Genomic DNA, 20845 nt, shown 5'->3' with positions numbered 1-20845 from the left:
TTCAATACAATATTAAAATATTAAGCAGCACAACTGAAACAACATTGTTTCTTGAGCACAAAAATCTGCATATTAGATTATTAATTTAATTTAATTCAAATGGATGATGCTGCATTAAATGAAATTAAATGAAATTATTAATCATTTATTTTATTTAGTAATACTTGATTTGCACTCACTATTTTACTTTATATGTGTGCCATACCTGTGAATTAGAAAAATGTGCATGCCACAAATACTTAATGCAAGCCATAAAACTGTATTTTGCATTATTTTTAGTAATGAAGGGAATATTCCACATATGTTCAAAAGGCAAAAAATAACAACTTTAGGAGTAAAAAAGCATCCTAAATAAACTTGACTATCGTTTTTACTGACATTTTGTGCTTGACGATCTTTTAATTTTAGATGCTGCGCACATCTATGGCACAAATGCTTTTGCAATTAAAATGCATGCCAATAAACCAATAAAGGGAGAGAAAGCACGAGAGATGTTTTGATAATGGCAGAACAGATTAGGCTGCTGTGGTGACATTTTTAAAGAGCATACGAGTGAGGATTAATAAATGGCATTTCGGACTCGGATAAATCCCAAGATATTAGAACTTAAGGTCACTGTGTGCACAAAACACTCTATCAGAACTCACTCTAATCACAGCTGACTTCATGCCATCTTGACAGATCTCTGCTGGTGTGAGTATAGCGTGCACGTGAGACTGACCTTCGGTTAAGCTGCTCCATCTGTTGAATGGAGTTGGATCTCTGTAGGATCTGAGGTGCAGCTGGAGCAGTGGGCCGCTGCCAGGTGGTGGTTCTGTTCACGTGATCCACATAGAAAATCCTGCCGTGGCTGTCAATACGGGCTTCCCAATCTACAACATACATGTTATAATGACCGTGGGCAATTATAATGTTAGTCAAAGGCTTTGTGTTATGCTCATTATAGTATGACTACATAGGACAGTGGTTGGGTGAATCTCACACAAAGACAAAAAATACTCTCTCACTTGGCGGAAGAGGCTCGTCCACTCTCTGATAGCGGCTGATGTCATGACGCGCTGATTGAAGGGAACGCATTGGCTGGAGGCCGTTCACTTGAGCACTGGCTCCTTCAAAAGGGCAAAATGAGTTTATGAATATTAAAAAAAAAATCAATGTAAACATCAATACACAGATAATTCATAAAGTCCTCTATTACTCCGGTAGATTTATTCTGTAAAGCCAAACAGGAAATTAATTAATTATATTTTATATAAAACATACAATAATTCAAAAACATATTGAATTATTATTTTTAATTTTACGCAAAATATTTATTTTTCGTTTTATATTTTTATAATTGATGTTCTGTTACACTATTTTATATTTTAATATTATCAAGATTATTTTAATATTATTATTCATGTTTTTAAATATTTATATAATACATTTTATTTTAATAATAACAACGAATAATGATTTTATTTATTGTAATATACTTATTTTTATATTATCAACAACAAATGAAAATCAGATTAAGTATGTTATATTTTTTAAATAAAATATTATTTGCAATATTATTCATGCTCTTGATATTTATATAATATTATACTTTAATACTAACATAATTAATTATTGTTTTTATGTAGTTATTTTAAAAATAATCTATTTTTTCTTATTATTATCATTCCTGTCAACAAATGTGATATACTATTTAATATTAAAATAGTATTTATTATAATAAAATATTATTGTTATTATTATTCATGTTCTTAAGTGTTAATATTTTAAATGCATTAAATCATAATATAATATTATTTATGATTTATTTTTATTAATGTGCAGTAAAGTTAAAATTGATGGGAAATCTAAAGTAAGTTTGATCTCATCTCTCTCATTAAAGTTTCCCGATGCTGATTTACTTCGTAAATAACATGTATCGTCACACAGTTACCTGTCTCTCCATCTGTTACCGTGGCAGCCTGTGCTGCATCAGCTGGCCTCCTCGCTTCATTGGTTAATTCCATCCCTTCAGCCTGTGATGCGTTCCCTGATGCTTGCAGACTCTGCCTCCTCTGCCAGATTTCAGCATCTTCTTCCTCCTCATTGGCTGCCTCACTGGAGTTCCCCTGCTCTGCTGTGGCTCCGCCCCCTTCACCAGCTTCATCACTGCCAGAAGCCGAGGGCTCTGTGACTGTAGCAGCCTCTGTTGATCCTTCATCAGCCTTCAATGCAACTCCTTCCTCATCCTGTGACAAATGTTTTAGGTAAAATGATACAAAGGAAGGACTACATAACAAAACATATTTTTTGCAAATTATTTATATTAATTAATTACTATCATATTATTATTTTTGTTATTATGCATAACATTATGAGTATATCATAAAATACTATTTATAACATAGTTTAATTGCCTAACTGTAGCTGACAACACATCTATATATATATATATATATATATATATATGTGTATATACATATTACTAAAAATAATATTAATACAAAATATTATTATTAATATTTTTTTACATTTACAAGTTTAATGTTTACAATAAATGTATTGGTAAAACTGTATTTTAGTGTCTTTGTTACACATTACGTGTAGTTATTACTATGGTAATTAATTACTATAAATTGTGCTTAATTAAATGTAACTAACCCTAAACCTAACCCTATAGTAAGTACATATAGTTAATTAATATTACTCAGTACTTAAATGTATAATTGAAGAGTTCAGATGCAAAAGCCTCTAAGTGCCATCTGAAATTTTCTTCTAGAATGATCATTTTTATCAAGCTCGTATATTTGAGTTCAGTAATTTCACTTAAATGGCAATGAAAATTACCTATTAATTGTAATTTAGGTGAAATTACTGAACTTAAATATACGAGCTTGATAAAAATTATCATTCTAGTCTAGAAGAAATTTTCAGATGGCACTTAGAGGCTTTTGCATCTGAACTCTTCAATTACACTGTAACACGGACACCTTATAAATAAAGTGTAACCAATTTATTGAAGTTTACATAAAATTTAACTACATAACTATAAAACTGTACTGCTAACTACTTAAAACCTGCATGCAAACTGCGGTAATACAACATATTTCCATAACAGGTAAAAACAAACAAAAACGGCAAACCCTTCAGACCTGTATTTTGAAAGCTGGCTGGTGAGAGCTTCCCGTGCCTTGTGTTGAGTCTCCAGAGGCAGAAGCTTCTTCTTGGCCACCATCAGCACCTCCATTTTGGCTCTTTATGGTGCCACTGCTTGACCCTGACGCTGTGGCTTCAGTATCTGTGGCGCTGCTTGCAGCTTCCGACTCCAGCCTCTCCCTGGCTTTCACGGGACCCTTCCCTTTGTCCTGTGCAGAGGAGGTGTGTCCATCAGGCCGAGGAGCGCCATTGGTCAATGCCGTATCCCGGGAGGCGTGTCCCTCCTCGTCTTCATCAGAGTCTATATGTAGCATGGCATTGAGCCGCGTGTCAGTGGGGAAACTAGAGCGTAGTTTAGGTGAGGCGGCCCTAAGCAGTCTGTCTCCGGGGCCCTTCGGGGCCTCAATGGCATCCAGGTAGTCGTTAAGCGAGGCCTGGCGATGAGTATGGGCCGGGGTTACTTCGGCCATATCTGGGGCTCCTTCTCTCAAGAGCAGATCCTCATCAGGGTCCATCATGCACTCGTCAGTCCTAAAGGCGTCCCCGTGCAGGGACCCTTCGGAGCCAGTGGGCGAGGGGCCCCGGGCCATGCGGGAGGAAGGATGCAATACGTCCTCGTCGTCTGATGGGCTCCCAGGATCTCCGTTCATAGAGGAGGCTCCCAGCAGAGAGCCCATAGCATCTACAAAATCACATGACACTGCATATTAAAAACAATAAGTCACAAGTGATTTTACCACGATTAATGGATCTTGCAAGGCATGGCAAAACTAACTAAAACGCCCCCAAAAAAACACTAAAACAAGTTATAAGAAATGTTTCTTGAGCAGCAAATCAGCATATTAGAATGATTGCTGAAGGATCATGTGACACTGAAGACTGGAGTAATGATGCTGAAAATTCAGCTTTGAATCACAGGAATAAATTACATTTTAAAATATATTCAAATAGAAAACAAGCTCTTATAAATTGTAATAATGTTTCACAATATGACTGTTTTTACAATTTTTTTGGTGAGCAAAAGAAACCTTTAAAAATCTTAATGGCTTTTGAACGGTAGTGTATGTATTGATAAAGATACTGTGATTGTTACCTTCATGTCCGTTGGAGGTGATCTCCACCCTGAAGAGAAGCTGTCCGCTCACATGGTCTGTCGGTAGACGCCGGCAAAGCGTGTAGCTCACATGTAGATCACTTTTTTCCAAAAACAGTCATACAGAAAACAATAAGTTTAAAGCAAGCAAGTAAGTTTAAAAAAATTAATTTGTAATATATTTGATAAAAAACACATATAATCTTGTGAAGCAGCAAAAAAAGTTTTTTTCCCCCCATTTTATTTTATTCTTTTATTTTTACATTAGTAGTGACTATTATTATTATTGCACAACTTATGTTTCCATAAATGTCAGAGGACAGAAATGAACTGCGAAGTTCCAGGAGGAAATTACTCTGTTGTTAATGGAAGCTCATGTATAATAGATCCTCTCAGGCATATTTAATAGTGAATACTGACCCCGCTGTATGTCTCTCCAGCAGTCTCTGCACCGGCATCGTCAGCTGACCTAAAAAGCGTTTGATGATCGGGCGACTTTTTGCAAATTTGTCCTTGACCTCAATTTCCAAAACGTCCGTCATCAGAGCAACAAAAGTGTACTTCTGCAGGGGGAAACGAACAGGAGTATTAAAGGGGAAGTAAAATAACATTCATTCTTATGTTCAATCTCATATATGGTAACAAAACTTTACTCTTATTTACTTACCATGGCACTGTGATATCATGACGTTCTTTGAAATACAGTGTGTTGGGAGTACCATGTAAATACATTGATATGGCTTATCATTTCTATAATTCACTAGGTTTTTTTTAAATTAAGAAAAATATTTAAGTTTGAGAAATACTACCAACTTCTAGTTCAGTAGTTTCTTGGAAAATCTGAGGTTAAAGCCTTGCTCAAGGACACAAAGCACTCACTGAAAACTAGTTTGAAACTGGTCACCACTACTTGGTTACCTCATTAACTGCCCCAGTCCGAATATGATTTACCTCTCCGTGCCACACAGGGTTAGTGGTGTTGGATATGATGGAGCTTCGTCTCTCTTGGCCGTGGTGGGTGAACGTAGGGAAGCCGTGTCTCTTGCCTGGTTGGATACTCATCTTCAGATAGGGGTCCGGATTAAAAAACATGCCCTTCTTCAGACCCTGAGCCCTGATATCTGCAATATACACACATATATTACTATCCCAGTGTGAGCTCTATCTATCTATCTATCTGCACTAACAGCTCATTACCACAAGAGGGCAGATATATAGCAGTTTTACTTAAGAAGGCAACACAACAATTTATTTGTGAGATTGTATATTCGGGTTAGGATGAGATATTTGAAATCATTGTGAATTAGTCAGCTTGTTCACCTTGAAATAAAAAAAATCTGTCATCGTTTACTCACCCTCATGTCGATCCAAACCTGTATGACTTTCTTCTCTGGAACTTAAAAGAAGATATGTTGGTAATCAAACAGTTTCGGTTCCCATTGACTTCCACTGTATGGACAAAAAATACAATGGAAATCAATGGGAACCAAAACTGTTTGGTTATCAACATTCTTCAAAATATCTTCTTTAATGTTCCACACACACACACACACAAAAAAGTCATAAACGTTTAGAACAACACGAGGATGAGTAAATGATGACAGAATTGTTGTTTTTGGATGGACTATACATTTAAGCCAAATTAACTACGTAAGGAATAATTGACGACAGGCCGTTGAATTATTAGAAAAATAATGCACACCCGAGGTGGTAATGCGGTCACGACGCGAAGCGGAGTGGCCGTTACACCTCGGGTGTGCATTATTTTTCTAATAATTCAACGGCCTGAAGTCAATTATTCCGCTTATACTACAGTTACCACACCTCGAAACATTGTTCAGATTATGTATTTCAAGACGTTTGTAAAGTTTTTGTCATTAAAACGCTCTTGTATGTAGGACTAATTTCTTACGCATCTAATCCCATGCCTCCGTTGCTAATTCCAAAACGTCATTTCAGAGTTAGTAACGGAGGTTTGAGCCGCTGATAGCAGACTAATGCTGAGTTAGGGTTAGGGTTAGGTAGAGTTAGTAACGGAGGTTTGAGCCACTAATGCTGGGGACACACGACTAGCTGACACATTCTCTGACTGTTTTCATCGACTGCAGCAGATTTTAAACACCGACTTTGAACAGACTGAACGCGCTGAACACGCGTTTGGGCATGATCAGTCATATAAGTATCAAATTACATTCATAACCGGCCTTAAAGTGTGTTCCCGGCTTTATGCAGTTATTAATGCAGTTATTAGAGAGAGATGTTGCAATAATGAGACAGAAAAGCATGTGCGTCAATATTATTATTTATTAATTAATTCAATTCGTTTTAATGAATTCGTTAATTCTTTTTTTCTTTCTATTATTGACAGATGACAGTAGACTAGCCAAATAAATGAAACCCAAAGCCCTTTTAACAAGTAGGCCTATCAATAATTATTTATTTGTTAAATTATCTGCAATAAAAATCCGTGCTGCAGGACTATCCATTTATTTAGCCTATATTCAGTTTAATTTTCTATTGATTATAGATAGGACTTTATAGTTTATTTATTCAAATTAAACTGCATGTTTCTATTGATTGTGAAGCTAGACATTGAAAATTGTTGATCAAGCGCATGGGGCGAAATGCTTTTTCTTGTTATGATTTGTATCCGATTTTCCGTTATTACAGTTGACTACGCGAAGTGATATGGAACTGTAATGCGGTCAAGACCTGCCTGGAACTACTTTAGCCGTGCGTTTCCCTGAAAATAATGCACACCTTAGAACGTTCGTCAACCAATCAGATTCAAGCATTCAACGGCCCTGTAGTATAAAGTATATTATTTTGTGCACAAATTGAATATTGTGGCTATTGTTAGTTTAAAAAAAAAAAAACAGCGTTTTTCAGACCAATCCATTGTTTTACTATAGTTTTATTATCTGGTTAAGGAAGGTTTGGGTGTATGGCCTCTCATACAGCTTCTAACATTATATAGAAATCAGTTTCATAATGAAATATTTGGTAAATATCCACTATCCTTACCTGATAGAGTAAAGCTGACCAATTTCCTGCAGTGTTCTGTGACAGACTGTCCATCCACCTGTCCCTCTGTCCCGACCTGCAGAGGACACCATAACACACATTACACATGCCCTAGCAGCCTGCATAATTAATATCCCTACACAAACATAACAAGCACGATTGAATGCCTGAGCTGAAGCAATGGACAGAGAACCAAAAACATTTTCATTTAGAAACTGGATAGGTGATAGGATAAGCTCTAAAATATACCAATAACCAATAACCAATATACACAAACATCAAATTATATGTCCATTTATAAACTGCAGGCAGGTCATTTCTTTTAATGTATATATCATATAGTATACTATATATATATATATATATATATATATATATATATATATATATATATATATATATATATTCAATATCACAGAAATAAGTTGTTCAAACAGTAATAGCAACGCTATGCGAGTGAATCATATTTCTTGAATGAGATCCCATTTTTTATTAATTATTCAATATCCTCAACATATTCAACATATTTATGCCATATATTTATTCAATTTAATATATTTTACAGCAGTATTTTGGTAAAACTAGGGTGGTTATAATGACTTTAGCAGAAGAGATGTTCAGACAGGAGTTTACATTCAGGATCAGGATCATGGTTATGAATCATTTAATCACATTATAATGTTCCTGCTCATTAATGTGGCAGCGTGATTTATGATTATAGACACTTGTTCAGTGGCAGAGCCCCAAAATGATGGCTTTTGAATGACGGTGAGATGTAATAGGCCTATATAATATAATATACATTTCCATATGTCAAACCGATGCACATTTAACTCACATTTTGGTCAAATTTTTGGTGTGTATTCGCTCAAAACATGTCCTGCATCAATCTAAACCATATAAAATAGCAAGAGGAAACAGTAATTATATCAAAACATCAATTTTATAAAAGGTTCAGTTCAGATTGAATCCAGAAAATATTCCATAAGCTTTAAGTATGCAGACCTCAGACCTTAGATCACAGTCACATGATCAGATGTATTAAAGGGGTGGTATAATGCCCTTTTCACAAGATGTAAAATAAGTCTTTGATGTCCCTAGAGTGTGTATGTGAAGTTTTAGCTCAAAATAACCCACAGATATTTTTATTTAGCATGTTAAAGTTGTCACTTTTTGAGGATGAGTGAAAACGCACAGTTTTTGTGTCTATTCCTTTAAATGCAAATGAGCTGCTGCTCCCAGCACAGGGGGCGGAGCTTCAACAGCTTGTGTCATTTTACCTCACACACACATGCACTGAAAATGTCAAAAACTTTTAGCCTTTTATGTTAAAACCAAAGTCAGAAAGATGGAGACTCAAGAAGAAGTGACAACATGTAGACAAAATTTCTGAATGGTTAGTTGGTGAATTTATGTAGCTTATCTTCTAGTCATTGATTAGCATATTCTGTCTTGATAATCTATAAATGTGTTCCCGGGGGCGGGGTTTATGTAAATTTTTGAGTTGGTGATGTCACTAACCCGGGAGGAAGCTCGTGTAGTCCCTACCAGCCGTTTAGGCCTTAAAAAGCAATTTCTTTAAAATAAAATTTCTCCCTTTGCTTTGAACTTTGAGCATTGTAACTTTGCAGATGTTGTTTATGTTCAAACAGCAACATTACACACTAACTAAAGTTAGAAAAGTGAAATCATATTCAACCACCCCTTTAATTAATTTCCATAGCACAAAAAAAACTGTTGTTCAAACAGCAATAGCAACGCTGTGCGTGTGAATCAATCCGTTAACTATGGGTTCAAGTTCAAGCTCATGTCACAGAGGGTGGAGTGTGCCCTTTAGACTAGTTCTGTGGCGTCGTGTCGGCAGCCGGGCGCTAAGCATATCAAAGAGCGCTCTCTACTTCCTGTGCATTCCCTGCATGCCTGTGAACATGATACGTCTCTGTGGAGCTCAGGCAAACTCCAGCGCCTCGTAATGGAGCCTGCAGATACACAGGCAGAGAAAGACCAAGAAACACATGCAGGCAGAGATGATATGAAGCCGATCGTTCGCACATGCTTTTGCTGCTTTTGTGCATAAGGATGAGCTCTGTTCGAATTTACCAATAGCCAATATACACAAAAATCTAATTCATTTCATATTAATGCAATTAATGCATTGCTTGAGAACCATAACAGACTTAAATTGGGCTAGTGAAATATATTACTTGGAATTAAATTACCATTCAAAAGATTGGGGTCAGTAAGAATTAGTTTTTTTTAACATAATTAATATTAAATTAATGACATTCATAATACAGTTCTGTTTCAAATAAATACTGTTCTTTTAAACTTTCTATTCATCAAAGAATTCTGAAAACATGTATCATGTTTTACACATAAATATTAAGCAGCACAACTGTTTTCAACATTGATAATAATAAGAAATGTTTGCAAATCAGCATATTAGAATGATTGCTGAAGGATCATGTGACACTGAAGACTGGAGTAATGATGCTGAAAATTCAGCTTAACCATCACAGGAATAAATTATACTTTAAAACATATTCAAATAGAAAACAGTTCTTTCAAATGCTAATAATGTTTCACAATTTTAAGTTTTTTACTGTATTTTTTATTTTCTTTAAAAGGCAGCCTCTGTGAACGTTACAAAATCATTATAAAATCTGTTTTAAGATCATTTTGAATATAAATGCCTCAGTGTAAACACTTTAAAAGTGCCATTTAAATATTGCATTTAAAATGATTTATCAATGTATTATTTGTTGTAACATTTAACTATAATTTTAAATATGGAAAAATTTGTTTTAAACATTCTATTTATTTGTCAATATGAAAAGTGAATTATTTAAATTTTTCTTTTATTAATAAATAAATTGATATTTCTAAGAGAAACCCCAAGTTCTCTACAACCATTTTTCGACCCTTTTTGTTCTTTGTAGTGGTGACGTGACAATAATGGAAATATGATAGGCATCAATTGAACCTGCGCTTCCCAAATAAGCTCCACATCTCAGTGTGTTGGAATATATGCATTAATCTCTAGTCTAGGCTATGGCTCTGACATATAACATTGACCTAAACTAACTATTGACCTGACCTAACTATTAAAAAAAAGGTTAAAGCGTTGGGGGTACTATTATGAAAATGTAACGTTATGCCATTTTGATGAGAGATGCATTCAGATGTTTCTCTGAAGTTCACGCGTGACAATCACTTTATGAGTGAAAATATTATTTTCAACCACAATTCAAAGATTTACAAAGGGACCCATCTGATGCCAGCAACTCAATGTTTTAAATCCAACACTCAACAGAGTCAGACACTTACTGTAACTCCAGGGTTCTTGACAGTGATGCAGGAGGTTGTGGCCCTCAACGCTCCACTCACTCCATGGTAATATTTGAAACAGATTTTGGTTTCAGCTGAGAAATATAAACACAGGATCATGTTTCTGACAGATCAAAATTTTTAAAATACAAACAGCACATATGGTATCTCCATCATTATTTTCATATTTGATTATTGTTTCAGCCTAAGGCAGGATGCTCACAGACCATCTGACCCATAATGCACACAAAAATGGAAAGAGCTTTCTCAAAAGGGCAAGCTGTAATCTGATTGGCTGTTACACTAAGCGTTTCAAAAAAGAAATCTTGCCAAAATTTGCGAGATTCATTGCATCTAATATTTAAAAGATATTCAAGAGTTTTGTAAGAGACATAGGGCCCTATTTTAACGATCTGAAACGCAAGTATCAAACGTGAAATGCAAGTAACTTTGTGGGCGGATCTCGGGCGCTGTTGCTATTATACCGGTGGGATAAATGACTCTTGCACTCGACGCAAATCTAAAATGGGTTGGTCTGAAGTAGCTTCATTACTCATAGGTGTGGTTTGGGCATAACGTGAAATAAACCAATCAGAGTGTCATCTCACATTCCCTTTAAAAGCAGGCGCGTTTGTTCCATGGCGGATTTCTATAATAATGGCGAATTTGCCAGGCGCGCGCCAGGAGCGGTTCACAGCCGAGGAGACCGACGTTCTCGTCAGGGCCGTAAAAGACAGAGAAGTGACATTGTATGGGGATGGGAGAAACCCACCCAAATTAGCTTCGGTTAAACAGGCGTATAATATTTTGGGTAAATGTGTAAGCTAGATTTATGCCTATTTTTCACATCTTCATGGACACCATAATGATTTCCCTCGTGTGGTAATATTTTTCCTTGTAATTATGTATGGTTTGCAAAAATGTGAACTGCTGCGTCTGTGTAGATTAGAGAAGCAAAGTGTATGCGCGTTGTGCACACGCTACATTATGGCCAAGCATGCGCCCTTAAAATAGCATCTGAATATCGCGCCACTGACTTTAGACTAGGTTTTTCCTGTTCTGTGGCGGATTTGTTTTCTGAAACTGCAAAATAGCACCAGGGAACGTTTACGCTGGAACACTCCTCCACTTTTCGATGAACCGCCCACGGAGCGCAAGTTCATTCCCTAATTTATCGAAGTGCGTCTGTGGAGGTAGAAGTCCGCTGTGCGCGGGTGCAAAATAGGAATGATACATGCGTCGATGTACAAAGTCAATTGCGCTGGGTGCAAGATAGGGCCCAATAAGTAGTAAGTGAGCCAGATATCTGTATATTTATTTAGCTTGTCTCTCAAATGTACATCTCATTTCAGCTTTACTTGGTCCTAAACATCCCAAAAATTCAACACGATAAATATAGAAATATACACTATACAGGACATGTCTGACCAACATGTAAAGCGCTCAAACATTGTTTGTTTTGCTTTTACATACTGAATAGGAGCAGATTTATCGCAAGTTAATAATCACAGGCATAAATGAAAAATTTGTATTTGACAGAATATGCACTTTTGTTCTCTTACATCTAGTTAGTTTGCTACTAAACTAGAAAACTAAGTTTCTACACTACCGTTCAAAAGTTCTAAACATCAGTAATATATTTTTGTGTTCTTGAACGAAGTATCTTATGCCCACCAAGGCTTCACTTATTTGATCAAATATACAGTAAAAACAGTAAAATTGTGAAATATAATTACAATTTAAAATTACTGTTTCCATTTGAATATATTTTAAAATGTAATTTATTCCTGTGATCAAAGCTGAATTTTCAGCATCATTACTCCAGTCTTCAGTCACATGATCCTACAGAAATCATTATAATATGCTGATTTGCTGCTCAAAAAAATTATTTATGATATTATAATACTATATACTGACCCCAAACTTTTGAACGGTAGTATACCAAACATTAGATGCCAGTAAACTTGTAAACTTTACCAGATCCATTGATTAATTAATGCTTTCACAGTACTGTAGCACAATTATTAAATACAACATTTATTTTAAAAGGCACATATGATTTTCAACTCTCTCACTTACGCTCCATGAAGTAAGGTCCGGCCTCAAGCATCCAGACGATCTGCCCCCTCTGAGTGCCGTTCACCCCGCGGTTCTTCGAATCCCAAACGTTAGCGGGACACGTCTCATCTGTGTCGGCACAAAAACGTGTAAATATTTGCCTTATGCATAAATAAATTACTAAGATGAAGGGCCTCCACCAGGAGTCAACAGCTCTCATTATCAACACATGGCTGTGAAACAACAGGATTGGCTGATCGATCGTGCCATGAAGCCGCCACACCTCAGTCACATTCTCTCAAGAGCTTAAAGTCTTTTCTAAGGCTCTGTGTCTGTCCTGAAGGTAAGGAACCGTGTTCTTAGTTGGTGTTTCCTGTTCTTTAACTCCTCAGCTCAACATGGCCCTGATCAAACAAACCTCCAGCCAGCTCCCATCTGTTTGCCTCTTTCATAGATCTCACTCCATGCAGAGAACCGTAATACAGCTTAATGCCCTATCATGCACGCATAATACAGTAAATACATTATAATCAAGGATATATAATATATATATACATATACATATATATATATATATATATATATATATAGAGAGAGAGAGAGAGAGAGAGAGAGAGAGAGAGAGAGAGAGAGAGAGATGTTATTCATTATGTGTTTATATTTACTGAGTAATATATAAATCTATTTTTAAAATGTTAATTATTAAAAAAAGAAACTTAATTTAGAAATTTTTAAAAAGATTAAATTTAAATATTCTAATAATTTATGATTTTTATATTATTAGTAGTATATATATGTGTGATATATATACTGTGTGTATATATATGAATGTACTATCTCTAGATAATTATATAAAATATGAAATTTAAATCTACATAAACAATTTAGCTTCATTTGATTTTAATACAGAAAATTATTTAAAAAATATACATTTTTAATACATTATGTAGAATAATGAATCTTCATTTCAAGTGGCAGAGTTAAAAGAGTGCAGTAATGAAGTGATTGGCCGATTCAGAGCTACAGGATTCAGAGCACTGAGGGTGAACCCATGAGTCCATGAGCACATTAGCTTCAGTTTCCAGTCTGAGCTTGTCTAATCAATACAGCCACATAAACCAGAGACCCAATGACCCACTGATTATCTCTCAGTGAATCTTCTTCTCCTTTCTGCCCTCTGGTTCAGGACAACCCGTCTCCGAACAAAAGAGAGAATAACATCTAATGACAAATCTCCCAATTAAGCAATCAGTCTGAATTAGGTGGAATTAGGCCTTATTAAGACCCGAATGAGTGAGTCAAATCTGTCCAGTTGCCGAAAAAAAATTATAATAATTAAGGAATCTGATTTCAAGCAGACTTGTTCTGACTACTATTGTATGCGATTTGAAAATATAAAATAAGATGTTTGGAAAGGATTTGATTTCAAGTTATTAATTCGGGATGCAGCATACATTTAACGTCAGATGTACTGGGAAAAAATAAACTTTCCGGATCCGATTTCAGCACAGTCTAGACAGTAAATCTAAAGATTGGATTTGACAAGCAAAGCAGAATTGGATGCAGTGTGACCTAATATAAAGATACAAAATCAATTTGACATAAAGTTATACTTTTTGTTTTTTTCACAAATTTTTTTTAATTTCTCTATTATTACAAGAATAAAAGTGCTTGTGAAACTTAATTTTTACTTTTCTAGCTGCAAGCTATATATTTCATGTGTTAAATACAGTTCAAAGAAAGATTCCATCTATGCATTCAGAAAAACTAACAAGCAGCACAATTTGATCCAGAATCCATTTGCACAAATGTCCATAATAGTGTCAGACTCTGAGGTCACATCCAATAAGGAAAGATATACTTAACTTTAACTCCATTGAATCTCCTGAGCTATGAAAGAGAAACCTTTGAGCAAGACAATTGAAAACTAATTGAGTGTATATCAGAGAATGGACCTGCCGGTATGCATTTCCAAACATTAATAAAATGAATCATGAAGAAGAAAGGGGCATTCAGAAGTGAGATTCCTCTGAAGAAAGGTTTACAGCTCGTGTTTGTCTCTCGGTGTGATAGCAGCCTGTGAGCAGTCATTTCGAGAGGCTCTTTATTCAGTCAGACCCTCAGTGAATAGACCAGCCTTGTCTACTGTGATCTACAGCAGCTCATCTGAAACTATATCACAGCGCTGACACTGGGCCTCTGTTCCTGAACGTCTACAAAACCCCACAATTCACCCCGCGTGTCACATGACTCACGTAAAAATCGATCATCTCTGACTCCAGCAGTGCCTTGCATCATCCAGTTTCCCAGAAAAACCAGCTAAATGCTTTACTGTAAAAAATCAGGACATATTCTGAGCACATCATCAACAATAAGACCAGTACATAATGCAATATTTAATGTTAAATGTAATACAGTTAACACACTTAACTAATGTGACAATAAAAGGACAGAAATAACAGACAATTTACAGCTGTCTATGACTCTTGTTTATCTGAAAGTGTTAAAAGTGTTAAAAATAAATGAATTTATAGGAACCTAAATATATACATATACAGTGGGGAGAACAAGTATTTGATACACTGCTGATTTTGCAGGTTTTCCCACTTACAAAGTAGAAGTCTGTCATTTTGAACATAGGTACTCTTCAACTGTGAGTGACAGAATCTAAAACAAAAATCCAGAAAATCACATTGTATGATTTTTAAGTAATTAATTTGCATTTTATTGCATGACATAAGTATTTGATACACCAGAAAAGCAGAACTTAATATTTGGTACAGAAACCTTTGTTTGCAATTACAGAGATCATACGTTTCCTGTAGTTCTTGACCAGGTTTGCACACACTGCAGCAGGGATTTTGGCACACTCCTCCATACAGACCTTCTCCAGATCCTTCAGGTTTCGGGGCTGTCGCTGGGCAATACGGACTTTCAGCTCCCTCCAAAGATTTTCTATTGGGTTCAGGTCTGGAGACTGGCTAGGCCACTCCAGGACCTTGAGATGCTTCTTACGGAGCCACTCCTTAGTTGCCCTGGCTGTGTGTTTCGGGTCGTTGTCATGCTGGAAGACCCAGCCACGACCAATCTTCAATGCTCTTACTGAGGGAAGGAGGTTGTTGGCCAAGATCTCGCGATACATGGCCCCATCCATCCTCCCCTCAATACGGTGCAGTCGTCCTGTCCCCTTTGCAGAAAAGCATCTTCAAAGAATGATGTTTCCACCTCCATGCTTCACGGTTGGGATGGTGTTCTTGGGGTTGTACTCATCCTTCTTCTTCCTCCAAACATGGCGAGTGGAGTTTCGACCTAAAAGCTCTATTTTTGTCTCATCAGACCACATGACCTTCTCCCATTCCTCCTCTGCGCTGGCTTGAGCAGGGGGACCTTGCATGCGCTGCAGGATTTTAATCCATGACGGCGTAGTGTGTTACTAATGGTTTTCTTTGAGACTGTGGTCCCAGCTCTCTTCAGGTCATTGACCAGGTCCTGCCGTGTAGTTCTGGGCTGATCCCTCACCTTCCTCATGATCATTGATGCCCCACGAGGTGAGATCTTACATGGTGCCCCAGACCGAGGGAGATTGACCGTCATCTTGAACTTCTTCCATTTTCTAATAATTGCGGCAACAGTTGTTGCCTTCTCACCAAGCTGCTTGCCCATCCCAGCCTTGTGCAGGTCTAATATTTTATCCCTGATAAAACCCCCTTACACAGCTCTCTGGTCTTGGCCATTGTGGAGAGGTTGAAGTCTGTTTGATTGGACAGGTGTCTTTTATAGAGGTAACGAGTTCAAACAGGTGCAGTTAATACAGGTAATGAGTGGAGAACAGGAGGGCTTCTTAAAGAAAAACGAACAGGTCTGTGAGAGCCGGAATTCTTACTGGTTGGTAGGTGATCAAATACCTATGTCATGCAATAAAATGCTAATTAAATATTTAAAAATTATACAATGTGATTTTCTGGATTTTTGTTTTAGATTCCATCTCTCACAGTTGAAGAGTACCTATGACAAAAATTACAGACCTCTACATGCTTTGTAAGTGGGAAAACCTGCAAAATCGGCAGTGTATCAAATACTTGTTCTCCCCACTGTATACTGTACATAAAATAATATGTTTCATGAAGAAAGGAAAATGTTGTAACGCCATTTTGATTCTTTTTCATTATTTCAGGACATTTTCATGACAATTCAGCACATTTTGCCCTCAAATGATAATTAACGTAACGTGCCTAGACGTTTTACGAAGGACATTTTTTGGACGAACAAATGTTCCTTTTAGTTATTTAAACCAGCATAAAAAAGCAGTAGAACAATTAATATCATATTTATGCACAGTATAAAGAGATTTACTTTGTATTGACATTTACTTGACCTCTTTTTATTTTTGTCCAATTAAGTAAAAGTAAGGAAAATTTGCTTAATTTGCCACGAATGTTGTCATAATGCAAAAAAAATAAAAAAATAAAATACTAATTAAAAACAGGCTTTAATCTCTTAATGGAAAATATATATTTTTTACTTTGGGCTGAGATTTGACCAAGTGTGTTGTTGGTATAGATTTTGTGATGGACATCTTTTTAACAAAAATGACTGAATACATATAAAACTCATGAGATAAATTTTTGTATTACTGTTTTAAAATAAATACATAAAATCAGCCAAATCAAACTATTGGTCATTGTTTGGTCATTTTTTTTTATCATATAAAACATTTCATATTAAGGCAGTTGTTCTGTTAGTGTGTAGCACAGGTCATGAATCAGGCCTTTGGTCAGTCCCACGGGGAACATAAGACTATGAATGAAACTCCAGAGGATCTGAGTGGATCGATGACGGGCACAATCCCTCAGTGGAGGCCTTTCTCTGGGACATTCCCCCTGGCCTGATCGATGGCCCCATGAAGCCGGCTGTAGTAGAGATCGGCTTTCACTGACCAAGACTGTCAAACAGACCTGTGCTCATCCCACATAACAGATTACTTACGCTTGTATATAATAATTTACATCTATCTTTAAGAATAAGCTAGCAAAAAGCAAATTTTTATGTCAACTAAATCATGAAATCTCATATAAACAATATTTTTACTATTTCTAAATAATCCATGAGTAATGATTGCATGCTTTTGTGGGTGCTTGAGGGGTTTTATGATATCAATATTCGATCCCTAGATAACCCGTGCCCCTCCAAGTTACTTTTTGGCTGTTAACCATTTGCAAAACAAAAGACAAAATCACATAAAAGTAACAGCACACGAGCTGCACAATTTAAGGTATCATTGCTGTAACTTGCACCACTAAATTCCCACTTCCAAGAAGCCAAATCTATAGAGATAGTATTACTGAAGCGGTTTTGATCCATTTGATTCAAGCTAATGCTTTTCTTTAGCTGATTAAATTTTATGAAGTATAATTTTTTCTTTCTTGTGCAAGAAAGAAAACTTCAAACATAACTTTAAAAGCATTAGACCCAGAAAGACAGATCCAAATATTTCAAAATTTACAGCACTTTCTGATCATTTAGTCACTGGTGTTATTTAAGAATATGATGCCAAATGGATTTGCCTCTCACACAATATTTAATTTAATTTGTATGGTTAGCTAATTAATTTTAAATAGCTAACCATCACTACACTAATACAGTGGAAAAGGGAAATCAAATGTGTCCACTTTACCTGCAATTATCCAAAATGATAAAAGAGTAATGTCTCCAAACGTAACAAATGTGTGTATAGTTCATTGCAAGTCAGTGAATGGTTAATTGTATTGCAGTTGCTCAGCTAGTCTGTATCTAGGGATACTGGTGGGTTGAGCTTTTTCATGGTTGGTTGGCATCTCATCATTCTCATGGGACGCTAGTCCTCCCACTTCTCCTCTACAAATCAAAACTACGGCGGTTATGGGCTCTCAAAAGCATCTACAATAATGCTGAGTAATTAGATTCAACCATCAGTGCAAGTGCGGAGGAGAAGACGAGATAAAATGTAGCTGATGACATGGTGCAATTAAAGCCAGTGAATAACAGAGTCAGCAGTTTATCTGGTTTCATTTGCTCATTCACTTACAGTCTTTGTGACAGTATTTACCATGCAATGGTAGAAATGTCTGGTTTCTGCTATATTACTTATGGTGTGATACACAGCTTTGTTGATTATAATGGGAGTAGGGATGCTCATAAATAAATAACTAAATACTCATTTAAGGTCATACAGATAAGAGTAAGACAGATAAGAGTTAAATAAATAAAGTCCAAATAAAGCCCCCAAAAAGTAAATCAAATGATATGAAGAAGCATTCATATGTTTAATATTTAATTTACTTGATTACATCTAAAAATACATATAAATATTCATATAAATTGGGGTTGAAATATTGCAATGTACTATACCGTTACTATTATATAAAATTACTCATTTGACACAATAAGAGTTTGGTCATACCGCCCACTTCTGGGTTACAGCCTGTCCAGCTCAATGGAGCGGCAACAGAGAGAATAATCTTTTTCCATCATTCATCCATCTTTTTCAGACCAGATATGGTTTTCTCTCACTCGGCTATTTCCAAACCCTAATAATGTATCTGTCAAAACAGGATTTAAACACAGACAAATCTGACCTTTAACCCAATCAAAATGAACCCCTGATGGAAAAACTTAGAAGCAAATATCTTTAAATGAAGACATAAGATTATCTAGAGAATATTCAAAGCAAATTATGGGCAAATAACGCATTACAAATTATGTAATGTGACTTTAAATCAAAATTAGCACAATTGTGCTTGGTTTTAGTCAGAAATACTTCAGATTATGGAAGTAAAATGTGTTGCAAACAACATTTCATGCTGACTTCAAAATGTACACTATATGTAGTCATGTTGGCCCAAACAGTGTGCATGACATCTAGTCTACACAAATGAGTGGTGCAATGTGTCAAACTAAGGTCTCTTTTGACACAAAACTGTCTAAACTGCAATCACAATGTCTACAGGCTACATTCTCTGCATGAAAAATTAGGCCTGCTATTTTGAGGAGACAAAGCCTTCTCCACATCACTTCACTTCAAGCTGCAATTCTGCAATTTCTGCACTTCTACTGGCAACAAATGGAACAGCAATCTGCTTGTTTGAGCGTCACAACATTAGCTTAACCAATGCCGTTCGTTTTGACCGGAACGACCTGATTGTCTAAAATGATGGAATGAGGGAAGTAACGGTAAGTAAATATAAGTTTACCTTCCTTAAAAGTAATATAATTAAATACTTTCAATAGAGAGTTTCCCCACACCCCAAAACATCTTACCAATTTGGTACAGCCCAATCCAGTCTGTGGCATCCACCTCCTCCTTGATGTCCCAAGAGATGACCAGGTTTTGCCCTCGCCCAAGTGTGAACTGGTACGTAGAGGCGGTTAAAGAGGAACGACTATCCGACGTCACCAGGTCGGTGTCACTGTTGGCCCGCTGCAGGCCCATCGGTTCAGGTGCTCCTCCTCTAGAGCTCGCCCCATTGGCAGAGCCACCATGCGACGAAAGGCTGCGGAGGTTTTCCGGGCTCAACGTGTAGCGCATGTGAGGGGTGCGCCTCCGCACCACTAGGAGATGTTCACGGGCGGTGGTGGTAGTGCCGGTTGCCATGGTGACTTGGGTGGAGGGGTGGGGAGTGTGGTGTGGGGAAGAGGTTGGGTGATGGGGAGTGTGGTGTGGTGAAGAGGTTGGGTGATGGGGAGTGTGGTGTGGTGAAGAGGTTGGGTGATGGGGAGTGTGGTGTGGTGAAGAGGTTGGGTGATGAGGAGGGGGATGGTGGGGGCGGGAACGGGGAGGGAGGACTGCCGTGGCCAGCGAGGGGCGAATGGTGGAGGTCGGGATTAGATGGAGGTAAGAAATAGGAGCCAAATGGCCAAAAAAAGGGGGGAAAGGGGGTGGGATTGGGTTTGGGCTCAAGGCGTGCCAACAAGCCCTAGATGGTGGAAGCTTTCTCCTTCCTTAAGTTCTCTGGAAGTGGTGGTGGCATCTAATATGAAGTAAAGACACAGAATTTAACTTAAGATATTCATAACAAACTTGGGTTTACGACCTCAAGGTATTTTAAGCACATCTAATCCAAAAGATTGAGGGTTTGCTGGGCCACCAAAACTCAACTCAAAGAGCATCTAATGGCAGTCAGATCTCTCAAGTGTTCATTTTCAAAGTCTTTGAGGAATGGTGGAGGTCAT

At 36.8% G+C, this 20845-nt stretch overlaps 1 protein-coding gene across 1 annotated transcript in view; it reads right to left on the bottom strand.

The window, feature by feature from the left end:
• The window catches only part of hecw2b (HECT, C2 and WW domain containing E3 ubiquitin protein ligase 2b), a 39590-nt gene extending 19315 nt beyond the window's left edge, over window positions 1–20275 (bottom strand). The window contains exons 1-11 of the mRNA XM_082163752.1: window positions 19934–20275; window positions 12659–12766; window positions 10580–10674; window positions 7253–7328; window positions 5180–5349; window positions 4649–4791; window positions 4229–4329; window positions 3132–3817; window positions 1934–2228; window positions 1008–1109; window positions 722–872 (exon numbers count right to left, since the gene is read on the bottom strand). Of these exons, the coding sequence (XP_082019878.1) occupies window positions 722–872; window positions 1008–1109; window positions 1934–2228; window positions 3132–3817; window positions 4229–4329; window positions 4649–4791; window positions 5180–5349; window positions 7253–7328; window positions 10580–10674; window positions 12659–12766; window positions 19934–20267 (2261 nt within the window). The 5' untranslated portion in view covers window positions 20268–20275. The remainder of the gene's footprint in view (window positions 1–721; window positions 873–1007; window positions 1110–1933; window positions 2229–3131; window positions 3818–4228; window positions 4330–4648; window positions 4792–5179; window positions 5350–7252; window positions 7329–10579; window positions 10675–12658; window positions 12767–19933) is intronic.
• Between the last annotated feature and the right edge of the window lie 570 nt (window positions 20276–20845).

This window comes from Leuciscus leuciscus (genome assembly GCF_965113295.1).
Source record: "Leuciscus leuciscus genome assembly, chromosome: 3".
Classification (NCBI taxonomy): Eukaryota; Metazoa; Chordata; class Actinopteri; order Cypriniformes; family Leuciscidae; genus Leuciscus; species Leuciscus leuciscus.
The sequence above is the reverse complement of the archived record's forward strand: the minus strand, read 5'-3'. Positions and strand labels throughout refer to the sequence as shown.